The sequence below is a fragment of the Pelodiscus sinensis genome, unplaced genomic scaffold (assembly GCF_049634645.1).
Source record: "Pelodiscus sinensis isolate JC-2024 unplaced genomic scaffold, ASM4963464v1 ctg34, whole genome shotgun sequence".
Classification (NCBI taxonomy): domain Eukaryota; kingdom Metazoa; phylum Chordata; order Testudines; family Trionychidae; genus Pelodiscus; species Pelodiscus sinensis.
The window spans coordinates 4,129,872-4,155,112 of record NW_027465849.1 but is presented as its reverse complement, the minus strand read 5'-3'; the positions used below and the strand labels follow the sequence as shown (position 1 = coordinate 4,155,112).

The 25,241-nt window shown below is 52.6% G+C and overlaps 1 protein-coding gene across 1 annotated transcript; it reads right to left on the bottom strand.

Moving 5' to 3' along the window:
* Positions 1-12,578: 12,578 nt before the first annotated feature.
* MED29 (mediator complex subunit 29) lies at positions 12,579-24,612 on the bottom strand. Its single transcript, XM_075915337.1, has 4 exons — positions 24,273-24,612; positions 17,123-17,181; positions 14,795-14,879; positions 12,579-12,930 (listed from the first exon to the last, which is right to left on the bottom strand). Exons 1-4 carry the CDS (start codon positions 24,450-24,452, stop codon positions 12,703-12,705), a joined length of 552 nt encoding a protein of 183 aa, XP_075771452.1. The 5' UTR covers positions 24,453-24,612; the 3' UTR covers positions 12,579-12,702.
* Positions 24,613-25,241: the final 629 nt, after the last annotated feature.

Below are 25,241 nucleotides of genomic sequence, written 5' to 3'. Positions count from 1 at the left end.
CGCTGCACACCCCAGCCTATCCTCCATCCCCCGCTATCCTCTCACACCCACCTATCCCCTCGGGAACCCAGCCTGCCCCCACGCATCCACCTGTCACCCCCATGCACCCACCAATCTCCAGCCAAACAGCTAAAATATCACTGCTAATAATTAGCTGCTAATTGGGAATTATCTCCATGCACTCCAATTCCTCTCTCGCTTCTGACACACACGCACAGTCGACCGTCCATTCACGTGTCCCCATCAAACCCCCGCCCCCAACATGGTGGCTGGAAGAACCTTCCCCCAAAGGCAGGTCAGTTCATCTTTGCCCTCAGAGGTGTCCTCTGCAGCTCCCTTCCTCCTAGGGGTGCCAGTTGCTGGAGGAGATGGGAGACTTCGGGCAGATGAGCCCCCGTCTCTAACAGTCCCTATGGCCCCTGCCAGGTGGCTAGACAAGCCCCAGGTCGGCAAGCAATGTGCATTGAGTGAGCTGGAGGATAAATGGTTCCTAAGACCAGCACACATGTACCGCTCCTTGCACGATGGAGGCTAGCCAGGGTCCCTTGAGTCTACCATATTACACCTAATAGCAATGCAAATGTACCACACCTAACACAACGGGGGCTGGTCCATTACTGTGGTGCCTAGATTCTACCACAATACACCTACTAGCAATGCAAATGTACAGTGCCTACCACAATGGAGGCCAATCCGTTGCCACGGTGTCTAGATTAAACGGTAAGACAACAAATCACAATACAAACGTACAGCACCTGGCACAATGGAGCCCTCGTGTGTGGCCAACAAGTCTAGATTCTACCGTAATACACCTAATAGCCATCAAAATGTACATGTCTTGCACAGCCCGTACCTCTGAGATGCCTAACACCACCACCAGTAAATGATCATCATGAATAATCACCACAGTCATCGCTGTCTGACGAGAATGCTGTCGCCAGCAAGAAACCACCACGGAAACGAGGAGAACAAAACGTGCCTCCTGTCAAGGTCACTGGGTTTGCAGTCACTGCTGTGCCCCGCCCGTGACAATATTACCCATTTAGAAAAAGAAAGAGAAAGAACAGGCCACCCTCAGATCCTACCTGCCACCCTCCCCAAGCCCCAGCCGTCGGGCGCCCTTTCCCCCCAGCCCCGGGGCAAAGTCTCCGAATTTCCCCATGTGGCTGCTGCTGGGGGAAGATTCCAGGCGGAAGGGGGCATGCATCCTGAAGGACACAGTGGCAGCTTTCTGGGACAAGCACCACTGTTTGGGGATTAAAACCTGACTCCTGGGTTAGGGATAGGAATGAGTCCGAATGGCTGGAACAGAGGCTGAGTTCTAACCCCAGCTCCAGCCGGAGAGTGGGGTGTAGTGGTTAGAGCAGGCGACTGGGCGACAAGACTCCTACCTTTCGCTCCCATCTCTGAAGCGAAACGGGCGGGCGTGGCATCTCACAGCTTATAGATAAGACTTGTTAATGCGGCCTCTTGGGTTCTGCTTCTGGCTTGGAGCACAACCAGACACCTGGGTTCTACAGTTGTCTTTGCCCTCAGTGACGGAGGGCAAATCCCCCCCACCTGTCTGTTTGTGCCTCTGTTTCCCTCCCCCTTATGAAATGTGGGGGTGAGCCCGACACCAGCCTCACTCATGCTCCGAGGGGGTTTTGGAGTCCTGCGGAAGGTGCCAAGGACACACAGCACATTACCATCACCATGGCGATAGCCATGTGTTTTGCAAATACTCATTAAGCCTGCGAGCTGGAGTAATTACCCTGACTTGACAGACGGGGAAACCAAGGCACAGGCTGAGTCAGTGGCAGGGCTGGGATTTCTGGTTCTGTTTGAAGTCACTAGAGCAGGCTGCCTCCCTGAGCCAGGGATAAAACCCAGGCATGCAGGCTCTCAGTCCCGTGATGTAACCACTAGACCTCACTCCCCTCTCAGAGCTGGGATGGGAACCCAGGAGTTCTGGCCCTCTGCCCTCTCTCTAACGCCTCTCTCTAACTCTCCTGCCTCTATCCTTCCACATCCCCTTGCTTGGGAGACCTTCTGTCAGATGCTCCAACATCTCCCAAAAGTCAAGGAGCATTCAGCTGCGTCTCTGTCCATTTTCCTCCTGGGAGCTAGAAGGAAACTGGGGTTCGAGGCGTTGCAAGGAGACGAGGCTGAGTCCACCACCGCCATGCATGTGCCTATACATACATGTGTGCATGTGCACGCACACATGCCTACATGCACCCCAGCTCAGTCTGTAGCACTTAGTCTGGGCCGTGTCTGGTGCTCCTAGGAGACTGTCATAAGAGTGCTAAAATAATAGCAAATAAAATGTACAGCCTCCCCGCACATGACTACCGCAATACATGTAATAGCTCCAGCCTCCAAGTGTCTGAGCCAAAGCACATCTGCCCCCTTTGCTCCCGTCAGCCACAGAGTCCCCTCGGCCCAGCTCTGACTCTGCGCCCTGCAGTTGTCCATGTGCATGTCCCGGGAGGCGGTACCCAGCTCTGGTACAAGTCTCCAGGACTGCAGGGACTCAGCTCGGCCTAAGCCCCCTTCACTCTCTGACCCAATCTCAAAAGCTCACAAGGAGCTGAAATGTGAATGGAGTCTAGTGGTTAGAGCACGGGGCTGGGAGCCAGGACTCCTGGCCTCTAACCCCAGCTGTGTGTGTGAGTGTGTGTGTGTGTGAGTGTGTGTGTGTGGAGAGTCTGGTTAGAGCAAGAATTGGCGCCACACTCACAATTGCTCCCTTTCCTGTTTACACCGTTTCTGGTGTGCCTTGGGCACATTCCCAGTTCTCATGCTGCCCCCTGCAGACTGCTAGGGGCATTCTCCTTCGTCATGCAGCAGCCGCCCTAGACGCCGGGGAGGGGGATATGTGCCTGGGCTGGTTTTGGAGCTGAACATGCTGATCTGCAAAAAGCCTGCACCTGGCACAACCAGGATGTGGATCAGGCCTCAGCCCAGCCCGCCCTGCCAAGGAATAGGCCTCGCTGACGCACACCGAGGGCAGCAACACCCACGCAGAGCTCACAACCGCACAGAGCTACCACAGCCCACATCACAAACACAGCCAGCTCACAAACACACAAACAAGTACACACAGCCCTGGAGACACACAAAAAGGTAACACACACACACACAGGTCTAACCTCCCCGCTCGACTCGCACACCAGACACAGCTCTCTCTCTCGCATTCCCCACCACCAAGCACAACACAACCCTTCCCCAAGGACAGGCAGGGCTCACACCTCACCCACAGCTACCGCACACACCCCTCTCCCCCGGCACCCCGCCACACACACACGCCAACCCACTAACTCTCTGTGATGCGCCATCCTGAAACTTACCCACTGCCACACCTGTTCTCACAGGCACACCCCGCCGTGTGCATGCACACCCAGTGTGTTGCTCACACACCTGGTGCATTCACATTCTATGGTGCCTGCCTCTCCCTCCCACACCTCTCCAGGGTGCACCCCTGCCCCACTCCCACTCAGTCTACTGTGCACACCCCCTCACACCCACACATGGACAGCACACACACATGCTACAGTGCATGGCCCCTTGCATGCACGTTACACAGTGCAGCCCTCTCAGACATTGTCCCACACATCTCACCAATGCACGTTAGTTACCTTGCACACACTCGTGTCCTCCCCACCCCCACACCACCACCGATGGTCACTCCACATGCTGCCACAACCCCAGCCCCAGGGGGAGCCCCTCATGGTGCCCCACCAAGGAGGGTTGCTGGCCCAGCTCCTGTTTCCTTGGGGCTCCGAGGGAGCATGGCTCCTGCCCCAGTGCTGCCCCCAATGCTTGCAGGGAGGGGCGCAAGGCAAGGGGAGTAACAGGGATGTAGCATGGGGTGCGCCGGTGCTAATAGGGGGGGTCCCCTTTTCCCTTTGCTCCAGGGCAGATCCGGGCCCTGCTCCCTTCTCCCCTGCCCCTGCCCCTCTCTGCCCTCCTTTTCCCAAGGGTTCCCCTGCCACTAGGGGAAGTCCTGGGGCTGGGGGCTGGCTCCAGGAGGGCTCTATCCCAGCCCTGTCAGTCACGGGTTAGCCACAAAAGGGCCTTGGGGGAGGATGCGGAGGGGTAGAGGGCTGGGCTGCAGGGTCAAGAGTAGGGGGCTGGGAGGCTGGGGATAATCTAGGGTCTTCGCCCCTCCATTTCCAGTCCCTAGAGCCCTCCTCCCACCTGTGGCCAGTCAGCCGTGCAGCGGGGCTACCAGGATGGGAAGAGGTTGCGTAAATCAGAAACAATGCAGAGAATTCCCCTCCTGCTGCACAAAGAACAGGCTGTTCTCTGTGAGTTCATCCCTCAGCCTAGATCAGCCACTCCCCCGCCTTGCCACATGCCCAGCCTCCGCCCCCCCCTCCCCACTTCCTTTCCACCCCCACTCTCAGCTGGAGGGCTGAAAATCCAAACCAGGAAATGAGCACAGGGGTCCACGCAGGAGCTTGGGAAGGGATTGGGCAAACAGCCCCACACCGGATAATGCGGGACGCTGTGGGGGTCCCAGCACAAGGCCAGTTGCAGCCAGTGGCACAGTTAGGGCAGAGGGCTGGGAGCCAGGACTCCTGGGTTCTAGACCCAACGCTAGCAGGTGAGTGAATCTTGTGGGTAGAGCCAGGAGGTGGGCCGGGCCTTGGTTCTGCTCTCAGTTCTGGGAACTAAAGAGTGGTCTAGAGGTGAGAGGCAGGACTCCTGAGTTCTTCTGGCTCTGTGATCTTTTACAGTCCGTGCCTCAGTTTCCCCAATTATAAACTGCGGCAAATGTGACAGGCCTTGTTAGTTATTAACATACAGCAAAGTTTGCAACCCAGGGGGAAGGTACGTGACCAAGTTCAGTACCTGGCCTTTGCTCCAATGGAGTCCCTCTAGGTTTACACACAGGTACACCTCAAATCAGAATCTGCCCTGGTGGAGTTACTCTAACTTTCACACTGATGGGTAAACAGGATCAGAAGCTACAGTCACGTCACTGGCATCAGCGGAGTGACTCCGGTTTACTCCCGGGTGCCAATGAGATCAGAATCTGGCCCATGCGGCACTGAAGTCCCTTGGGGAATGACTCCAGATTTACATCACTGACAGTGATGTGAATCTGTCCCATGGTGCCCTGAAGCCAGTCACGGAGTGACACTGCTGGGGAGGATCAGAATCTGGCCTGGGCGCTCTCGGAAGCAATTTGTTTCCTTGGGTCACTGCTGCTGTTTTGGGCTTGGCAGCTGATGGCTGTTTCCAAGAACTCATTGCTGTTCCCACCCGGGTTGGGAGGGACGGGAGGCCACGCTGGCTGAGGACAGAGCGTTCCCTCCCTGGGAGGGGCTCGGCTGTCCCACCCCCTCTCCCAGCCTCAGGATGCAGCTTCCCTCGCCAGACCACCACAAGCGGGAGCCTCCATTCCCAGCCCTCAGCCCTAAAAATTCTGCTGTGATGCAACCCGCCTTTTCCAGCCACAGGAACCTGCCGAGAACAGGACGTTTCTTTCCTAGCCCTGCCGCTGCCGCACAGTGGAACCCCCCGCTCGTTGGCAGGGACAGCTCTGGCAACAGAACGGCTTGAACTCCCCTCCCAGCTGCCGCAGGAGGCTCTCCATGGTCTGCTAGCAGCAAAGGGGCTAGGCCACACAACTGAGCAGTCCCAATCCCAACCAACAGGGAGCAGCAGAGCACCCACCCGGGTGCCAGGCACTGTACAGTTCAGTGCTATTAGGTGTATTACAGCAGCATGTTACTCAGGGATTTTCAGACTTGGGTTCACGACGACTCCAGCTTAGCTAATGAAACTCTGGCCCCAATGCTGGCTTGTCCCTAGGACACGCTCGGCCCCGCCCAGGCAGAGTAGCCGCGGATTTTCAGGTGCCGAACAGGAGCGGCTCTGGGGCAGATTCCCGGAAAGCATAAGCTGCAGCGGAGCCTGGCAGGTGGGTTTTTCCCAAGCCTGCATGACTAAGAGAGACGCATTCCTCCCTCGTGAAGAGCACCGGGCCTGGGTCCTTTTGAAACACGCAGGCTTGGCTGGCTGCCCAAGAGGCCTGCCAAGCAAGGAGCATGGGTGAAACCCTCCACAGGTATTTCAGCACCCAACTCCCGCTGAACACAGCAACCGTTGATCCTTCTAGTGATCCTTCTCTCCCTCTAGCTCGGTGGCCTCCAACCTTTTTACTCCAACCCAAATGTCAGGGCAAGCCAAGATCTACCCCACCCCTTCCCTGAGATCCTACCCTCTCCAGTCCCCTCCTCTCCATCATTTGCATTCCCCAGACCTTACTCACGCTCACTGGGTTGAGACAGGATATCGGCTACGTCTACACTGGCATGATTTTCTGGAAATGCTTTTAACGGAAAAGTTTTCCGTTAACAGCATTTTCGGAATAGCACGTCTAGATTTTTGCAGAAAAGCGTCCGTGGCCAATCTAGACGCAGTTTTCCGCAAAAAAGCCCCGATTGTCATTTTCGCGATCGGGGCTTTTTTGTGGAAAACAGTACTGTGCTGTCTACACTGGCCCTTTTCCGGCACAGTTTTCAGGAAAAAGACTTTTGCCCGAACGGGAGCAGCATAGTTTTTCCAGAAAAGCACTGATGATTTTACATGAGATCATGAGTGCTTTTCCGGAAATTCAAGCGGCCAGTGTAGACAGCTGGCAAGTTTTTCCGGAAAAGCGGCTGATTTTCCGGAATAACTTGCCAGTGTAGACACAGCCGATGTGTGGGTTCTGGGGTAGGAATGAAGGATTGAAGCAGCTCTAGAGAAGTGATTATTCCCTTTTAGTCAGCTCTGGTGAGGCCACGTCTGGAGTATTGCGTCCAGTTCTGGGCCCCCCCACTATAGAAAGGACGTGGACGCAAAGCATGTGGGCAACCAAAATGATTCAGGGGCTGGAGCACTTGACCTACGAGGAGAGGCTGAGAGATCTGGGCTTATTTCGACTGCAGAAGAGTGAGGGGGGATTTGATAGCAGCCTTCAACTTCCTGAAGGGAGGTTCCAAAGAGGATGGAGAGAGGCTGTTCTCAGTAGTGACAGATGCAGAACAAGGAGCAATGGGCTCAAGTTGCGGTGGGAGAGATCCAGGTTGGATATTAGGAAAAACTATTTCACTAGGAAGGGGGTGAAGCACTGGGATAGGTTCCCTAGGGAGGGGGTGGAATCTCCATCCCCGGAGGTGTTTAAATCTTGGCTTGACAAAGCCCTGGCTGGGTTATAGAATCATAGAATACTAGGACTGGAAGGGACCTCGAGAGGTCATCGAGTCCAGCCCCCGCCCTCAAGGCAGGACCAAGCTCCGTCTACACCATCCCTGACAGATGTCTATCTAACCTGTTCTTAAATATCTCCAGAGAGGGAGATTCCACCACCTCCCTTGGCAATTTATTCCAATATTTGACCACCCTGACAGTTAGGAATTTTTTCCTAATGTCCAATCTAAACCTCCCCTGCTGCACTTTAAGCCCATTACTCCTTGTCCTGTCCTCAGAAACCAAGAGGAACAAATTTTCTCCTTCCCCCTTGTGACACCCTTTTAGATATTTGAAAACCGCTATCATGTCCCCCCTTAATCTTCTTTTTTCCAAACTAAACAAGCCCAGTTCATGAAGCCTGGCTTCATAGGTCATGTTCTCTAGACCTTTAATCATTCTTGTCGCTCTTCTCTGTACCCTTGATTTAGTTGGGATTGATCCTGCCTTGGGCAGGACTTGATGACTCCTGAGGTCTCTTCCAGCTCTAGGATCTATGATTTGGGTGTGGGAAGGGGTGAGAGGCGCAAGCTCTGGGAGGGAATATGGGTGCAGAAGGAGGAGGAGAAGGAGATGCTGGCTCAGGGAGGGGGATCCAGGCTGAAGAGTGTTGGGTTAGGCGGAGGGTTGAGGTGCTGGAACAAGCTGCAGGCTTGTGGATGTGGGGCTGCAGGAGTTTGGGTTGGGGTGCATGAGGGGCTCAGGGCAGGGGGTGTATGATGGGCTCAGGGCACAGGTTTGTGGTATGTGGGTGGTGCAGGCGTTTGTGGCTCAAGACTGGGAATGTGGGAGGTGCGGGAGTTTGGGCAGAGGGTTCAGGTGTATGACGGGCTCAGGGTTGGGGTCTGTGGGGGGTGCAGGAGTGTTCTGATGCTGTGGCCAGATGGGGGCTTGGCCCCAATTGGGGGCTTGTTGGCCAGGCTTCATTTTTAAATAAAATATTATGGCCAACCCAAAATGTTTCAGCGTTGTCTTTATTTATGGGAGGCTGTAGCCAGACACAAAACCCCATCTTGTTTTTCCACGAGCCCCATCTTGTTTTCCCCCGCCCCAGAGAGCAAGAGAAAGGCAGTCAGCCTTTGATGCCCTGGGAACACAGGTTTGCTGCCTGTCCCTGACTCTACCATAAACAGAAACCAGACAGTAAATGGGCTAGCTGACGACCCGGGGCCTCCTGTCGCCCTGATGGCTAGTACCAGTAATTGACACGCCTGCACTGTCCCAGGAGAGGAATCTTCACCCATCACATACCAGAGGTGCCCATTGTCTGCATTTTCCCAGGTGTAAATTATGCTTTGCACCCTGCGTGGGAAACTTGGCATTCAAAGCCATTTTTCCTTAATGGCCACTTGAGCCCAGGAAGAAGCCTACATGACCCAAGGGGTATAAAAGAGGTTCAGCAGCCCACCCTATTTGAGCTCCAATCATCTATACCTGCTGGCAGGTATTGATTGTCTCCCGAGGTCTGTGGGACGCCCAACCTCGCCCTACTTCTTCCCGAGGGATTGAGAGAAAGACGCTGGCCACGCCAAGTCTGGAACGCAGGGGTGAGAATATATACCTGCTATGTGTCTATTTTGCATGCATTTAATAAGAGCTCAGAGAACCAAAGGGTTTCATGGTACCTGTAAGTGACTTATTAGTGTAATTTCTGTCCTGTCCTTTGTAGTGTCTGTGTTATCTGTAACACAGTAGTAGCATTTAACAACTAAGTTTACCCCTTATCAATAAATAGTAACTGTTTAAGCTTTAACCTGACTCCTTCACTTGCTGTAACAGAACCAAGCACAATTTAAAAGAACTTCAGCCGGTCATAAGGGACTCACTGCCCTGACCGTCGGCTGACAGAGGGGTGAGGAACATTTTTTGGGTCAGGGGCCACTGACCCACAGAAAAATCAGTCGGGGACCCCACAAGTGAGAAACAAAAAAGAATCCCTCCAAAATCCCCCCAACCCTCACTGATGTGGCCCCAACTGAGTACACCTCCCTCCCTGGCACTCCAGCCCCATGGTGGCAGGGGAGGATAGGTAGGACTGAAGTTCAAGGCCTCAGGCCAGATTAATTCTTCTGGAGTTGCAGGCTCTGGGGTAGGGCAAAATACGAGGGGCCCAGTGTGTGGCACAGAGCTGCCAGTGAGTGGGATAGGTATGGGGGTGAGGAATTTGGGTGGAGAGTAGGGTACAGGAGCAAGCTTGGGCTAGGTGTCTGGCCAGGAGGGAGGGGACAGGAACAGGGTGCTGGTGAGTTCCTGGCCAGGGGAGAGGAGGCAGGGATAGTTCGACCAGTACCTGGAGGATCTTCAGGGACTGTCACGTTAATGGATTTTAAAGGGAGAAGCCAGATCACTGCTGCACCCATGGGGGGTGGGGATGTTTGCCCCAAAGTATGTACAAAGGGGGGCATGTGAGGTGTCAAATGAAAGTTTATGTTCTACTGATTCTGCATATGCTATTCATGTACATGTATGATATCTGTATGTGGAGTTATAAATACATACTTTGTGCTTATGCTGCAAGATTCTCTGTCTGGCAGTGTGTCTTTCCCTCCTCCCCCACCGGAGGAAGCTGTCTTTGGCTCCAATTTTGCGAGTGGCAGAAGTGCCCGTGCAGGCTCCTTGTTGCGGGTGGAAGGGAGCAAAGGGTGCGCAGGGGGGACGACACTGCAACAAGATCAACTGGCAGTGCCTTTGCGATCGACTGGTTGGTGACCGCTGCTCTAGCTCTATGCTTGTCTCTCTGCTTGTGGCTTCTAAGCCTCTGCAGGCGCCTGCCCTCTGGCACTAGCTTAAGTCGGCTTTTGGCACAGTCTACACAGCAGGAAGTCGAAGAAAGAAAACTCTTCCTTTGACTTCCCTTACTCCTCATGAAATGAGGGTTACAGGAGTCGGAGTAAGAAGTCCTCCAGCTCGACATTCTTTTAAAATAAAGGCTGGCAGTGTAGACATGCACTATTATTTCGGAATAACGTCAGTTATTCTGAAATAACGCTGCTGTGCAGACATCGCCCAAGGGGTCACCGGGAACCAAAGCACGCTAGGGTGGAACTGTAGGGGAGCATGGATGGAAAAGTTCACCCCTGGTTTTTCAAGGCCAAGGGCGGCTAGACTACAGTCCCGCATCTGACCAGGCCGAAGGTACCAGGCCAGGGCTCTACTCCCTGCAACAGCAGAACAGAATGAGAAACAACTTTACATAGCAGCTTTGTGCAACTAAAAATTATACCAGTGAAAAGCAAGGGGTCAGAGCTTTTATTAGAAGAATGTTAAGAAACCTGCAGGCTCGGTTCTGATCTGTTAAGTGCCAGAATAAATCCACGGTGGAGTTAGGAGGTAGACTGCTGCCAAACACACTTCAGGGTTTAATACAAAACCTTTTAGAAAACCCCAAATATGAAAAGTTTATTATTTAAAAAAAAAACAAAATCAGACCAATGTCTAAGAAATTCATTGTCCTTCTGCATTTAAGCCACACTTGTAATCTGGAAACCCCAAATTCTCCTCTGGGGGAATTCTGCCCTAAAATAATTCAAAATGACGCACACAGTATTTTAAAATTCTATACAATTCTGCATGCTTTATTTGTTAAAACAACAATATAATCAGGCCAGTTTCGATTACTTTGGAAATGTTATTTCAAAATCCCTTTCAGCAAATGTGTGTAAGGACACACAAAAATAATTCCCTTAGGAGTTGAATATTCAACACCCCACCACACCCATGGACACTCCTTGCAGGGTCAGGTCTAAGACACACAGTGGCAGGAGTGATGGGGAGGAAGGCGGAGTTTAGTCAGCAGAGAGTGCATTAGCTGAGTGGCATCTGTCCCCGGTCCCTCCCTAGAGAGAGGTGAGGGGGCTCCCTGCTTCTTTGAGGGCAAATGGACCTCAGGACCCACTTAGCTGCTTTTAGCCCCCTCTTCAGCTCTCTTCCACTCCCCATCCTTGCCAGAGACTGTGCCCCCTCAGCTCTCCTCCCACATTCCCTTCCCCCTAGGGATTAACTCCTTTCCCATGCCACTGGCCCCGGCTCCAACACCCCACTCTGCACTGGTAGCCCAGCGCACCCCGTGTCTCCCCCTCCCACCCTGCCCCAGCCTCAAAGGCCTAGTGCAGCAGAGGAAACTGACTGCAGGAACCAGAGCCGGTGGACTCCGGCTCCTGGAGGACTCCTGCCTGTGTGGCACACCAGGGAAGAGCTCTTCCTGGGGCTGGGGGTGTGCTGCAAGCACATCTCTGGTGTAAAATTCAGGGAGATGGGTGCCCCAGCAGAGCTGCTTGTATTAGCCCCACATCTCTGCAGTAGGGACAAGAGATGCACATGGGGACTGAACAGAGGTGGGGAGGATCACCCTGCAGCCTTCCCCCCAAACCCTGACACAATGCAAGGGCCAAGCCTGCCCCATAAATACCCCAGTGGTCTGCCCTCCCGCACTGGGTACATCACAATAGTGAGTAACACGGGCACAGTGTTACAACCCCTCCTGCCGCTTCCATTTCAGAATTGATTCTTCTGCAGGGAAATAAATAAATAAATACAAATCCGTGGAGAACAGGAATCATGCTCAGTGGTGCAGAATCCCCCTGGAGTAAAAGCTTCCTGGAGCAAATAGAGAATGGGGAAAGAGAGGAGACAAAGCCAATTAGGAATGGAAAGCGAAACTGAGCAGGCCAGTTACAAAGAGAGGGAAACAAACCAATTCAGTTCTTGGACCGGATTCTCCTTTGGATTTGATTTCAGTGCCAGAGAGAATTCTGCTAGTCACAGGCATTAGTGAGCCGGAGGGCAACTTCTCTCTCGCTTCATGGTGCTGGGGAGAGATGTTTCCAAGAAAGAAGACAGAGGCAAAGTCAGTGTGATGGTAGGAGAACATTCCCACCCGGGCTTGTTTGAATCGGATAGCATGTCTCTGAAACGGTTACGGTTTCAGAAAAATAAACAATACACCCTCCAATCCTGCTCATTCACCTGTGTTGGGGGGAGTTTTAATTTGAGAAACAGAGGAAGATTCTGAGGCTCCTCAGCTTCATTAGTGTAACAATCTCAGGCCTCCCTGACCCCTCCGGAGATCAAAGGGGAGTGGAGGCGGCTTAGGCCCTGGCATGGGAGACTTCAGCAAGCAGATCCTGAGCTGGGTGAGAAAGTTTCAATGGGCTAATGTGTTCTGAACGTGTGCGGGCCAAGCCGCCAGGCGGTATAGGTTAGTGTAGCAACAGTGAGTTCAGCCATGGTCTCAAGGGGCCGATCTAGGATAGGTGAAGGGGAAAGGAGTAAGACCAGAGGAGTCAGATGAGAATGAAGATGGAGGAGAGACCATCCACCCACCCAGGGAATGCAGAGGCCACGAGACAGGCTGTGGACCAAATGCGAGTCTGTAAAGGTTTCGCCAGCTGACACAGCACAGTCCAGAAACAATTCAAATCTCCTTCAGACCATGCTGGCTGCAGAGCAGGAGCACCAACTGTTCCACACCGCAGCCTACGGCCCGCCCTGGGCAGGGACCTTGCCGGTGATCTTGTTTGAGCACTCCAGCAGGGCATTGTGGATGTCCTTGGCGCAGGAGATCTGGGATTTGATCATGCTCAGGTACTGGGTGTAAGGCAGGCTCTCGGTCTGTACCGCATCGGGTTTGGTGGCCGTTGGCACGAGGTTGGGAGAATGCTTGGTGCTGTCGAAGCTCTGGGACAGGCACTCATAGGCAAGCCGCTGGAGGGGGAGAGAACCCATTAACACATGGAGTACAGTTCTTGGCCCTCCCTTGGCCTCTGGCCTTTATCAGGGCAATCTTTGTTCTAGCCTCTAATTGTCCCTGGCCAGGTCAAGGTCTCAGGCCCTCTCCCCTCTTTCAATTCACTCTCTTGCCTGCCCGCACTGTACATCTGTGCTCATTTGTTCAAGCCCCACTGCTCCCACCCCTCCCTTCTGCCCTCTCATCACCCCACTCCCTTTGCATAGCACAGGGGCGGCCATAAGTGGCATGAACGGCAGGAGCTCAGCCCACCTCCCACACAGCAGGGAGCCCGTGCTGCCTCAGGAGCCTCAGGGCACAGCACCAGCTCCAGGGGGCAGGCAGGGAGGCTGCAGATGGGGTTGCGCACAAGCAGCCAGTGATCTCCCCCTTCTCCGCCCACCCAGCCTCACTGACTGGCAGGGCTGCATGGTGGGCAGCTGCTTCGGGGGCCGGGGCTGCTCTGGGGGCAGCCAGCCCGCCGGGAGGAGCTGGGCTACTCCAGAGGCAGGCGGGGCGCCCCCAAGCCAGCTGCCGGCTGGAGCCAAGCTGGGGGCAGGGGCCACGGGGAGGAAGGGGGGTTCATTCTGTAGTGCTGTTTTTCTGCTGGGGGTGGGAAGTGCGGAACTGCCTTCCAAGCCGTCTACCACCTTCACCTGAGAGTCCCGCTCCCACCTCCTCCAGCCCACCACTCTCCGCCCTCTTTTGCAGCCCCAGTCCTGCAGCCTCGGTGCTCCCCGCTCTGCTTGCCTCCCTTTCTGCCTTGCAGTGCCCCCGTCAGGCAGGCTAAAGATAGCGCTGAAGCCATGCCCGACCACCAGCACCATCACCAGAGGGTGAGTGCTGCCTGGGCTCCAGCTCCGGGTGGTGGTGGGGGCAGCTGTGGGGACAGGAAAACACATGGAGGGGGTCCCCCTGACCCAAAGCTGCATTGGTCCCTGGGCATCTAGGTCCATGGCAGGAAAGCATTGCATACCACGGACTGGACCCTCATGAAACCCCGCCCCCAGCAGGGCAGGGCACCCCGGGGTCACCTACCTGCCTTGACCATTTCCCTGACCTTCCCACCCCCCGAACCATCCGGACCCCAGCATCCAGCATCACACCCTGCACAAGACTGGAGCCAGTGTCGGCTTCCAGGGGGTGGGGGTGGCGGGGGGGGGGGTGGAAGGAATGTGCAGCAACACCCATGGCTGGGTGCCACGTACGGACCAACCGTATGATGCTGAGATCCAATAGTGGAAAACTCCCCTGCTGAAACTAAAAGGCCTGTTTGAGCTATTGTCTCCAGGCTACCGGCTATGGCTGACCAAGCCTCGGAGGGCAACAAAGCCAGAGTAGGGCAAATAATGCAATTCCAAGAAGTCAAAAATAGCTTTTTTATGTCAAACAGGAAACAACTTTTCCTTTTTAAATTTCGTCAAATCAAGAACTAAAAAAAGTTAGTTTGGGGTTGAACACAGCAGTTTTGAATACTGAATTTTACTAAAACCAATCAAAGTTAAAGGGAATTTTCACGCCACCATTTTGAATAAAATCAACTGAAACATTTCAGAGGGATGAGACTACATCTCTCCTGAGCCACCATGTCTCATGGTGCGAGGCGGCTGCAGTGGCTGGTAACATGGGAGATGGTTTTGATGCTTCATAGCCTTGTTCTTTATAAGCTGAACAGACTCCATTTCCCATGATGCTCCACAACCAGCAACAGCAGTGATGCACCTCTTGGGTGCATCATGGGACAGAGTCCCGCTGGAGATCCTGGCCTGTGGAGGAGAATGGGGACATGAAGCAACCAAACTACAACTCCCATGAAGCTCTGCTGACAAGGGGCTAGCTCACCAGGCACAACTCCAGCTGGTCGCACAGGGCGTAGAACTCCTCCAGGCTCTTGTCGAAGCGCTGCACCACCCCATCGTTGCTCTTCCTGAAATGACAGGCACTCTAACAGTATGGCCATGGTAATGCAGTCATGGCTGTGCTCCGAGTCATCTGCTCCAGGAAAGGCAGCCAGATCCAAACCCCAGCACTACCCCGGTCAGGGATCTAGCCCCACAAGGGAGGGCAAAGGACTGGGCTAATCCTCTGATAGGCCTCCCCTCAGTGGCTTGTGGGGAACTGCAAAAAGCATCCAACAGGAAGAGAAAGACATCGGGGGAAGGAACATATATCGTGGATTCACAGAAAGGGATTGCTTGACTATCTCTGGGGGCACAGAGACCTTCACGAAGGAGGTAAAAGCACAGCACTCCACAAAAGGGGCCTTTCCTGGTGGCTTGATTGAGAATGCTGCAGGGAACTTCAGAGGAGATAAAACTTCTGCAGACAGAAGGTTTAACCTCTGAAGTTTAAACTCTATGAAGTGCTTGGAGATTTTGCTTGATTCCATTTGTTACTCCCATCACTAGAACCTCTGATCTTTGTTCATAAACTTCTTATATTGGAGTGGTGGTGGTGAGCCAAACGTCGGGTCGGAGCTGCACCTTACAAGCTGCTGTGCACGTTGCCTGCAGGGACAGCAGGTCTGGAATTCTGCAAGTGTTCAGCGGAACAGGGGACTCCAGGGGACGCACTAAGAACTTGTGAGGCCTGAAGGGCAGGGCAGGGCTTGTGCTGCCAGAGGCTGGTGGACTCAGGGAGCTGAATCACAACAGGGCCAGACAGGCTGCTTTGTGCTAAGGACGGGTGGTGCTGATGTGCCTCACCCCTACATATCCCAATGGAGGGTCACCTAAAGCACAGAAAGATGATGGGGATCACAACTGAGATGGGGAAAGGCCTCCAGATTCCACAAGTGGACATGGAAGTGGCAGTCTCCAAGTGGCAGGGAGAGCAATGGGCCAGCAGGCTGGGAAAAGCATGCGTAACCCATATCTTCTTTAAAGGGGGCATGCTAATGAGGCTTGGGGTGAACCCTACAAAGGGTCTTTCTTGGGGGGGCAAGAACACTGGGAGACCCCCTACCTCATCTCTCCATGTTCCTGCTCCACCCCTGAACCATCCCTTCCTCCAAGTTCCCCCATCCATACTCCCCCCGAACCCCTTTCCCTGAAGCCCCCAGTTACATGATCTGGGGGCATAACCAGGGGGCTTGGTGCTAGGTGAAAGCAGGAGTCAGGTGCTGCACTCACTGCGGAAGAGGGAGCCCAGAGCAATCCATGCAGCAGCCTGCACAGCTCTACCTCCATCTCCCAACCAGGTCTCTGTGCTCCCTGAGACTCTGTCACTCTGGGGAGCAGAGCAGAGTGAGCCAGGGCCAGGCCACTCCGCTTCCTGCCACCCTGGCAACACGGAACGACCAGGCTGGGAAATGGTGGTCGAGCTGCACAGGCTGCTAGGTCACTCCACTTCCCAGTCTCCTGCCACTACGGTATGTATGTGGGGGGAGGGCGACCCCTGCTGCCAGGCCCCCCAGCCATTCCAGGCCCCGCGGACTCCCATCAATATAGGGGACCATCTCGTCCATAGGACGGTCGGGGTGCCCCCGAAGCACGGGGCTTAAAGCAGCTGCCTTGAACCATCCTATGGAAAGGACGGCTCTGCTGCAAAGAGAGACAGTTGCAGGGCAAACTTTCCCCTTTTCCACACCCTGTCTCCTACCCTAACCTTTAGTAGCGGAAGTTCAGGGGAATGATTCCCATTCAGCCCAGTCTGCTCTCCTGCCCTCAATGGGGCTGGAGTGCCCAGTGGGTAGAGTGGGCTTTGTCCAATGTGTGCCAGCCCAATTAGACCCAGCCAGCCCCTTTCACAAGCAGCTGTCAGGCAGGGGTGCTGCTTGGTGGTTACTAAGCTGCACTGGGCGCAAATCAACACTGATTTAAGGTGACTTGTTCAAGCCACCCAGGGCTTTGTTCTTTCAAAACAATGTCAGTGGGAGCCATCTTGTACCCATGGTGGGTGCCTGCCATCCAAGGCCATGAAGGGAAATTCAGCTGCTAGACACCAGAACAACATGGGCTCCAGAAACGCACCCAATGCAGGCCTGACTCTGCTCTCACTGATACAACAGAGCTGGGGTGAATGATTAGCTCTCAAGATGGCCCCATGAACTCCTGCTTTGTACAAGGAAGCCACAGTGTCCTTTGAAATTGAGAAGTTTAAAGACATGGTCCTTCTGGCTCCTGAGTTAGAAAATAGCCCCACCCAAGGCAGGAGGGAAAGACTACTCACTGCCCGTTATCGATGTTTGTATTCTGGACGAGATTCTGAGCAGCGATTTTCATCAGGTTCTGGAGTGTGGGAGAAAGCAAGTGTCAGATAGTGCAAGGTAAACAACAGACTTTGACATTCCCTCCTCTGCTTGCTAGCTAGCTTTGAGAATGGAGTTTGGACTTGATGCCACCTCTGCTGCACCTGGAGAAGCCGCATTTGGGACTCATGCAGCTGTCACAAGAACCCTGGCTTTGGCAGGAAACTGCCATTAATATTACACACAACACTGCACTGCAATCCTCTAGGATTTCAAAGCAAATTACAACAGTGGGCTGGCGCTAAGCTTCCAGTCATACAGATGGGGAAACTGAGACACAGATTCATGACACCATTCAAAAGGTCATCCATGTCACAGCTGTGAAAAAGACTGAACTACCAAAGTCCTCTGCTTTTACCACTAACCATCACTCCCCCATCCAAAGCCAGAAATAAAAGACTCCTGATCCCTAGCTGTGTGTTCTAACCACTAAATGCCAATCAAAGCATTTTACAAGTAAAAACCTCTCCTCCCCATCCAGGTGGTTAGTATCAGTTTCCTTGTTTGAAAAAGCAAGATACAGTTAAGAAGGGAATACACTTACAATGCTATTCTGGTGGATTTGTTAACGCCATTTACATCTACAAACCCTTTCAGTCATGTCAAGAATGGGAACCGGACCCAAACTTAATCCTGGAATTTGCGGAGTTAAATCAGGTCAGTGAGGTATTGACAAGAATCCGGGCCAAAGTTCTGTTCCGTTTTATTTGAACGTTGCAATTTCTGGCATGTTGACATTACAATCTAACCCAGCAATGAGTCATTTACCAGAATCTCAGTCACACATTGCTTATGACATGACACACAGATTCTGGAGTGGTTTCATTCTCCACAAATAGACACAGGAGAATGATGACTCACTTGTTTCAGAAGTAAATATTTTGTTTTAAATTGTTTTTAATTGAACCCATTTTAAAAAGTCCCGTGACTCTGGCCAATAAATTCCTTGACTCAGACTGGGGCTGAGAAATAGATGTGAAATCTCCCGGTAGGTTGTTTTTTTTTTTTAAGCCACTCTCAGAATGTAAGCCTGGAACTGAAACGTGACATACAGCATTCTCCCATGCAAAGGCTCTGCTCAGGCAAATAAAAGCTGCCTCAACCTTCCCCTTTTAATCTCGCTGTTCAATGTCAATACACAAGTTACAGCTTTAGAAAATGAACTTCCATTTCTTGCTCAAAGCATGAGAAATTGCGATAGGCCATTTTAAGGTACATCCACTAGCACCAGAGATGGTAGCCACTGATATAAACAGGGCAGATCACCCACATAAGAATGGCCAGACAAATGGTCCAGCTAGCCCAGTGTCCAATCTACTGACAGTGGCCAACGCCAGGTGCTCAATGAACAGAACAGGGCAATCATCGAGTTATCTGTCCCGTCATTCAATCCCATCTTCTGGCCATTAGGAACACCCTGAGTATGGGGTTGTGTCCCTGACCATTTCAGCTAACGGCCATTGATGGACTGATCCTCCAGGAACTTGTCTAATTTCTTTTTCACACCAGTTACATTTACAGCCTTCCCAGGATCCCATGGCAACAAGTTCCATGTATGGTTCTTGTGTGTTGGGGGGGAAGTATTTGCTTTTGTTTGTTTAAAACCTGCTGCCTATTACTTTCACTGGGTGACTCCTAGTTGTTGTGTTGCAAGAGGGGACAAATAACCCTGTCCTAGCACTTTCTTTACACCATTCATTCGCTCAAACCACCCCCACCCCGCAGCAGTTGACTGAGGCAGACATCACTATACTGGCTGCATTTGCTTCCTTTTCTGAAGGTTTTCTCAACAACCATAACAGCTTTGCTTTGCTCAATTAAACTGAGGAGCTGGAAAAAAATCTGAGAGAGATTTCAGAGGCCCAACCTGAGCTAGTCCTTCATACTCCTCCAGAGGGGCCCACCCAGCTCCCTGGGAAACAATGCAGTAAGAATCAGGCTGTTTTCAGTGTCAATATTTAGGAGAGGCAGGCTGGCCTGGAACCTTGCCAACTGCCTGGACCCATGGTATTGTGATCTCACTTTATGAGGGCAAGGGCTTGTGCAGTTAATGTAAGAGCAAGAGGTCAATCGCTTTGTTGTCTGTGCCCAGGAAAGTGTTTGTGCATGTTCTGCTGGTATGTTTAGAGCCCCTCTACATTGAGAGAGTTGGCCCAAACAGCCAGCTCTTGCTATATTTAAAATGCAGAGCCACAGTGGTCCAGAACCGGCGTGAGCTGGGACTGCTCAGTCCTGGTTTGCACAGGCTCCGGGAGCTACCCTTGCTACTGCTCTGCAGAGCAGCCCCCTTATCAACTAATTGTGTAGTTGATACAAATTATATTGACTACATGATTAGCCAAACTGCTCTTTAACATCCTTACTGGGGAGCACACTTTTTTTTCTTGCTACATGCAGGTTAAGGTAATCGGGTGTGATGAACCTATGTCTACACAGTGCAGGGGGTCCAGAACAGCTTGTTAAGGTGTGTAGATATGGAGCAGGACACATCTCCATGAAGCTCTCAGAGGAACTCTCTGATCCTTCTCACAAGGTTGCTGGGAAGGCCTGCTGTCTTATTCCGTCCTCCACAGGAGGACACCTTCCCACGCCAAGCTACCAGTAAGCGGTCTGGCATCAATGCAGCATAAGGCCCAGGTTTCTGGCCACATTCAGTCAGCATCAGCTTCCTGTCACTGTGGGTGTCTACAGTGCATTCCTCTTTCAAGAGAGAAATGCAAATGCAGCCTTTATTTGCATAATCGCGTCCGGCCGCTACTTCGAAATACCCTATTTCGAGATAAAAGACGCCATGTAGACACGGTTATTTTGAAAGAAACCCCTTCTTTCGAAATAACCATTAAACCTCATTTTTTAAGGAGTAAGGGTTATTTCGAAAGAAGGGGTTTCTTTCAAAATAACCGCATCTATATGGCATTTTTTCATCTCAAAATAGGGTATTTCGAAATAGCGGCCAGATGCGATTATGCAAATGAAGCTCAGGAAATTCAAGTCGGCACTTCATTTGCAATTTCATTTGTCTGCGTTTGCATTCCTCTCTCGAAGGAGGAATGTAATGTAGACATACCCTGTGTGATATGGAGAAGACTGATATCTGGCATAGCAACCTGGGTGAAGGAAGGGAAGCTATTAGCTGCTACCTCTGCTGCTCACCTCCATGTGCCCATCCCGTTAAGCATGGCTTCAGCCTCTGGCACCTCCTCCCTCCCTTCTGCCTCCCCCATGGTCCCATCAGCTGTCCAGCTTGTACAAATCCGAAAGCAAAAATGGACAAGGGAAGACACGTTCAAGGAGCAAACGCAGTCCGCCCACTTGCAATATGTAGATGAGTGCGGGAAGACACTACTGGAGGAGACGAGAGTGGCATGTGAGGAAAGGAAAGCATGCAGAGAACTGCAAGTGAAGCACAAAGATCATGTTTCATCTTTGACATCTGTGATGGATGCTTTCCAAGACACATACCTAGATAGGCTCCCACCCACCCCTCGGGGAACAACTTTCCCTCCTCACCCAGTTCCGTGGCCTCCTCTACCAGGGTGCATCTACACAGCAGAGCAAAAGACGAATTAAGCTGCGCAACTTTGGCAATGTCAATTGTGTAGCTGAAGTTGAAATAGCTTAATTCGGCTTTTGGTGCTGTCTGCACAGCAGGAAATCCAAGGAAGAACACTCTTCCTCCAACTTCCCTTACTCCTTATGAAATGAGGGTTACAGGAGTTGGAGTAAGTCCTCCACAGCAAGCCATTATTTCGAAATAATGGCTTGCTGTGTAGACGCACTCTTCGTTATTTCGGAATAACATTAGTTATTCTGAAATAATGCTGCTGTGTGGACATATCCCAAGGGGCCCTAGGAGATGGGGGGGGGGGGGGGAAGACCCTCAAGGGCAGCCTCACACTCAAAATCCAGGGTGTCACAAAGTAAAAGGTTGTCCTCGCATTTCTAATACACCCCCCCCCCCCACGGGTCACACCATGGACTCTTTTTCTGTCCCTTCTGTGTTCCCAAAAAACAAACAAACAAAAAACACCACATGATTTCTGAACAACAGTCTCTTTACTGTGTGCATTGCAAGAGTGAGGGAGGGGGAGTACAGGCAAACACCGAATGCAGGGGCACCTCATTGAGAGCAATGGGCATGACTCTCAAAACTGGCCAATCATAAAACTTTCTTTCAAAGCCTCTCTGATTTGTGCTGCCCTGCACTTTCCTATCCTTATTGTCCTGGCGGCTGGCTGTTCTGCCTATTGCTCTCACAAATATTATGGAGGACACAGCAGGCTGCCACCACAAAAGGAATGTTGCATTTGTTGAGGTCTAACCTAGTCAGTAAACTCCTAAACTTGCTGTTAACTGCCCCAAATCACATTCAACCACCATTCTGCACTTGCTCAGTTTGTAGTTGAACTGCTCTTTTCTGGAGTTCAGGTTGCCCACGAATAGCTTCATGAGCCATTGGAACAAGGGGTAAGCTGGGTTGCCAAGGATCACTATTTCAAACTCTCCAATTCTAATTTTCTGGTCTGGGAAATAAGTTCCAACTTGCAGCTTTCTGAAGTGGCAGGAGTTCCTCAAGATGCATGCATCATGCACCTTTCCCAACCATCCCATGTTGATGTCAGTGAAATGACTCTTGTGATCCACAAATGCATATATGACCATCAAGTAGTACCCCTTGCGGTTTATATACTCCTTGGTAACGTGGTCAAGTGCCAAGATGAGGACGTGTGTTCCATCTATCGCCCCACAGCAGCTAGGGAATCCCATAATGGCAAAGCCCTCCACTGTGGCATCCATGTTTCCTAGAGTCATTACCCTCTGTAACAGAATGGTAGTGATTTCTTTGGCTATCTGTATAACAGCAGCCCCCATGGTAGATTTCCCCACTCTGAATTGATTCCCAACTGACCGGTAGCTGTCTGGCACTGCAAGCTTCCACAAGGCAATTGCCACATACTTCTCCACTGTCAAGCTACAGCCTTCTTCTGGAAAAGCTTATACGGAAGAACTGCTCTTACACAAGGGGGGGGAGGGGGGGTTGTGCAAAAATCTTCTGCACAAAAGCGGCTGCTAATTAATTGTGAAAATGAAGAGTGGCGATATTCCACGCTGCACTTCATTTAAATAAGCTTTTCCAGAAGAAGACTACAGTGTAGCTGTAGCCTCAGAGTGGGTCTCATTTTGGTGTTCCTGTGCTTCAGAGCAGGATTGTTTGTGAAAACAATTCACAAAGTTCCATGAAAGAGGCTTTGCATATTTGGAAATTTGCAGGCACTGCTAATCATCCCATGCCTCCAGCACTACATGGTCCATCCAGTCTATACTTGTCTGACTGCACCACAACCAACATTCTACTATTTCCAGAAAACTGAATGCCTACAGTATTTCCAATTCACTCAACTTAAGGGCTTGGATGAACTGAATGTCCATGACATCCCAAGAGTTGTTCTCTTCCTGGAATGCCATGCATATGCTCTCTTGATGTACCATTAAGTGCACCAAGGTTAAACATCATCACAATGCTTTGATTGACAACGGGATCCACAAGCAAGAGGGTCAATGGCACTGTTCTGGCATCTGCATGGGTAACTGGGCCAAAAAAGGGATGAAAAGACTGTCTTCTGTTGATCTCAAGAAGTGGGGAAAGAGTAGTTAAGCACATTATGGGACGCTGATGACATGAACCCAAAAATACCTGCTGCAGTTTTGGTCCCAACGTACACCAGGAGCCTAACCCAGAATGCAAAGCAGCACAGGCACTGTGGGATTTCTACGCAGAGTGCATTGTTCTCAAAGTCAACAGCAGTCTCCCTAATGGGGGATGTATTACTTCGAATGACGTTGAATTCTTGCACACAGAGGGGGCATTGACCGTCACAAGTATCGGGTGGCAGGAAATCAACCTTAATACATTTGACATTATCGCATAATGTAGATGTGGCCTAAGAAACTTATTTCATGCAGATTCTTACCCTAAAGAGCTGCTCTTATTTCAGGCATAAACTTCAAGTCAGAGCCAAACTCTTGAACTCCGACTTGGGTCTCCAGCCCTCTCTGTATCCTTTTAGCGCATGCTAGACCATTTCCCGGGACAGCTGAAGATAAGGGCCAGTTACTTCCCATTGCTTAAATAGACTCTCCTCCATGGCAGGAATTTTTTTTTACAGCCTCCCCTTTTCCACTGAAATTTACCAGGTTCAAGATGGCTCTCAGCAGTGGGTGGTATGGTCACGTTTTACTAGTCCGGAAACCTTAGACCCATGGTCACCAACCAGTAGATCGCGATCTACCGATAGATCTCAGGGGCTCTAAGAGGAGCTCTTCAGCCCTCTCTGAACTGCGTGCCTGCGCAGTACATTTACATTAGATTTCCTCATTTGAGGAACAGCTACTCTCCGAGCAATAGCACAGGTGAGTAGCTGCGAGGAATGGTGGGAATTTTCTTTTAAAGTAGCAGTATAAGCTCTAGGGATAGCAAGTGATGGAGAGGAGGAGGAGAATAGAGAGGGCGGGGCTTCAAGGAAGGGGCAGGGCGGTAGATCTTGGCTTGGTCTGTCATTTTAAAAAGTGATCTTGGGTGTAAAAAGGTTGGAGACCACTGCCTTAGACTTAGAAGACAAACAAGGGTGTTTTACAAGGCGTTATGCTTCAGGGACAGTAGTAACGGCTGTCATTAGCACATTCAAAATGATAAACAGAGCGACACCTTGTATTTCTAACTTCGTATTCGAGAACGATACAGGTACTAAAATACGGAGGTAGCGATCCAGCGGACAGGTCACATGACGTACGTGGTCTCAAGCAGGGATGCGACTGTCTAATCGGTTCGCCGCACCCTTAACAGGTGAGGTTTGCCAGTGACGGTTACCGGGGGGGAGGGGGGGCTCCCCAGAGGCGGGGGGGGGGGGGGGTCAAAGGATGCCACAGCTGCTAGTCCGCGAACGCTCCCATCCAACAGCATTAACTCTCCCCCCCCCCCCGGGGCTCTCAGGCAGACCCCGCCTCTTGCCCCTCAGCCCCCCCCCCCCACTGAGACCTTCCCGCCCGGCTCCAGAGGGGCCCCTCCCCCACCTGCAGACTCTCCTTCAGCTGCGGGATCAACATCTTGTAGCGCTGCACGGGGTCGAAATCCTGCGCAGCGGCCTGGGCCTGCAGCTGGGGCGCCTGCCCCGGGACCGCCTGGAGCGAGAGCTGCGGCCCGGGCGCCGGGGCCTGAGGCGGGGCCGGCGGCTGCTGTTGAGGGGTCGCCATGGTCGGCCCTAGCAACGGCCGCTGCTTCCCGGCATACCCCGCGCTCCGGAACCCCTCCCGTCAGCCACCGCGCCCACCATAGCGACGGCGGCTCCCAACATGCACTGCGCCACAGAGCGTCTCCCGTCAGCCACCGCGCCCACCATAGCGACGGCGGCTCCCACCATGCACTGCGCCGCAGAGCTTCTCCCGTCAGCCACCGCGCCCACCACAGCGACGGCGGCTCCCAACATGCACTGCGCCGCAGAGCGTCTCCCGTCAGCCACCGCGCCCACCATAGCGACGGCGGCTCCCACCATGCACTGCGCCGCAGAGCTTCTCCCGTCAGCCACCGCGCCCACCATAGCGACGGCGGCTCCCAACATGCATTGCGCCGCAGAGCTTCTCCCGTCAGCCACCGCGCCCACCATAGCGACGGCGGCTCCCAACATGCACTGCGCCGCAGAGCTTCTCCCGTCAGCCACCGCGCCCACCACAGAGACAGCGGCTCTCGACATGCGGCTGCGCCTCAGCGCCGCTCCCGGCAATACAGCGCGCCCTGCACAGGGACTGCGGCTCCCGGCATGCACCGCGCAACTCTCTTCCCTCTCCCCCCCATCATTAACTACGAATCCCAGCGTGCACCACGCGCCCTAGACCATCAGTGACTAAGATTCATGCGTCGCCCCCTCACCATTGTTAGGACTACGGTTCCCGGCATGCATTGCTCCCCCCCCCCCCCCCGAATGAGGCGCTGCACGAGATAGGGACTGCAATTCCCGTCATGCACACCTACAAGGGGGCATTCTC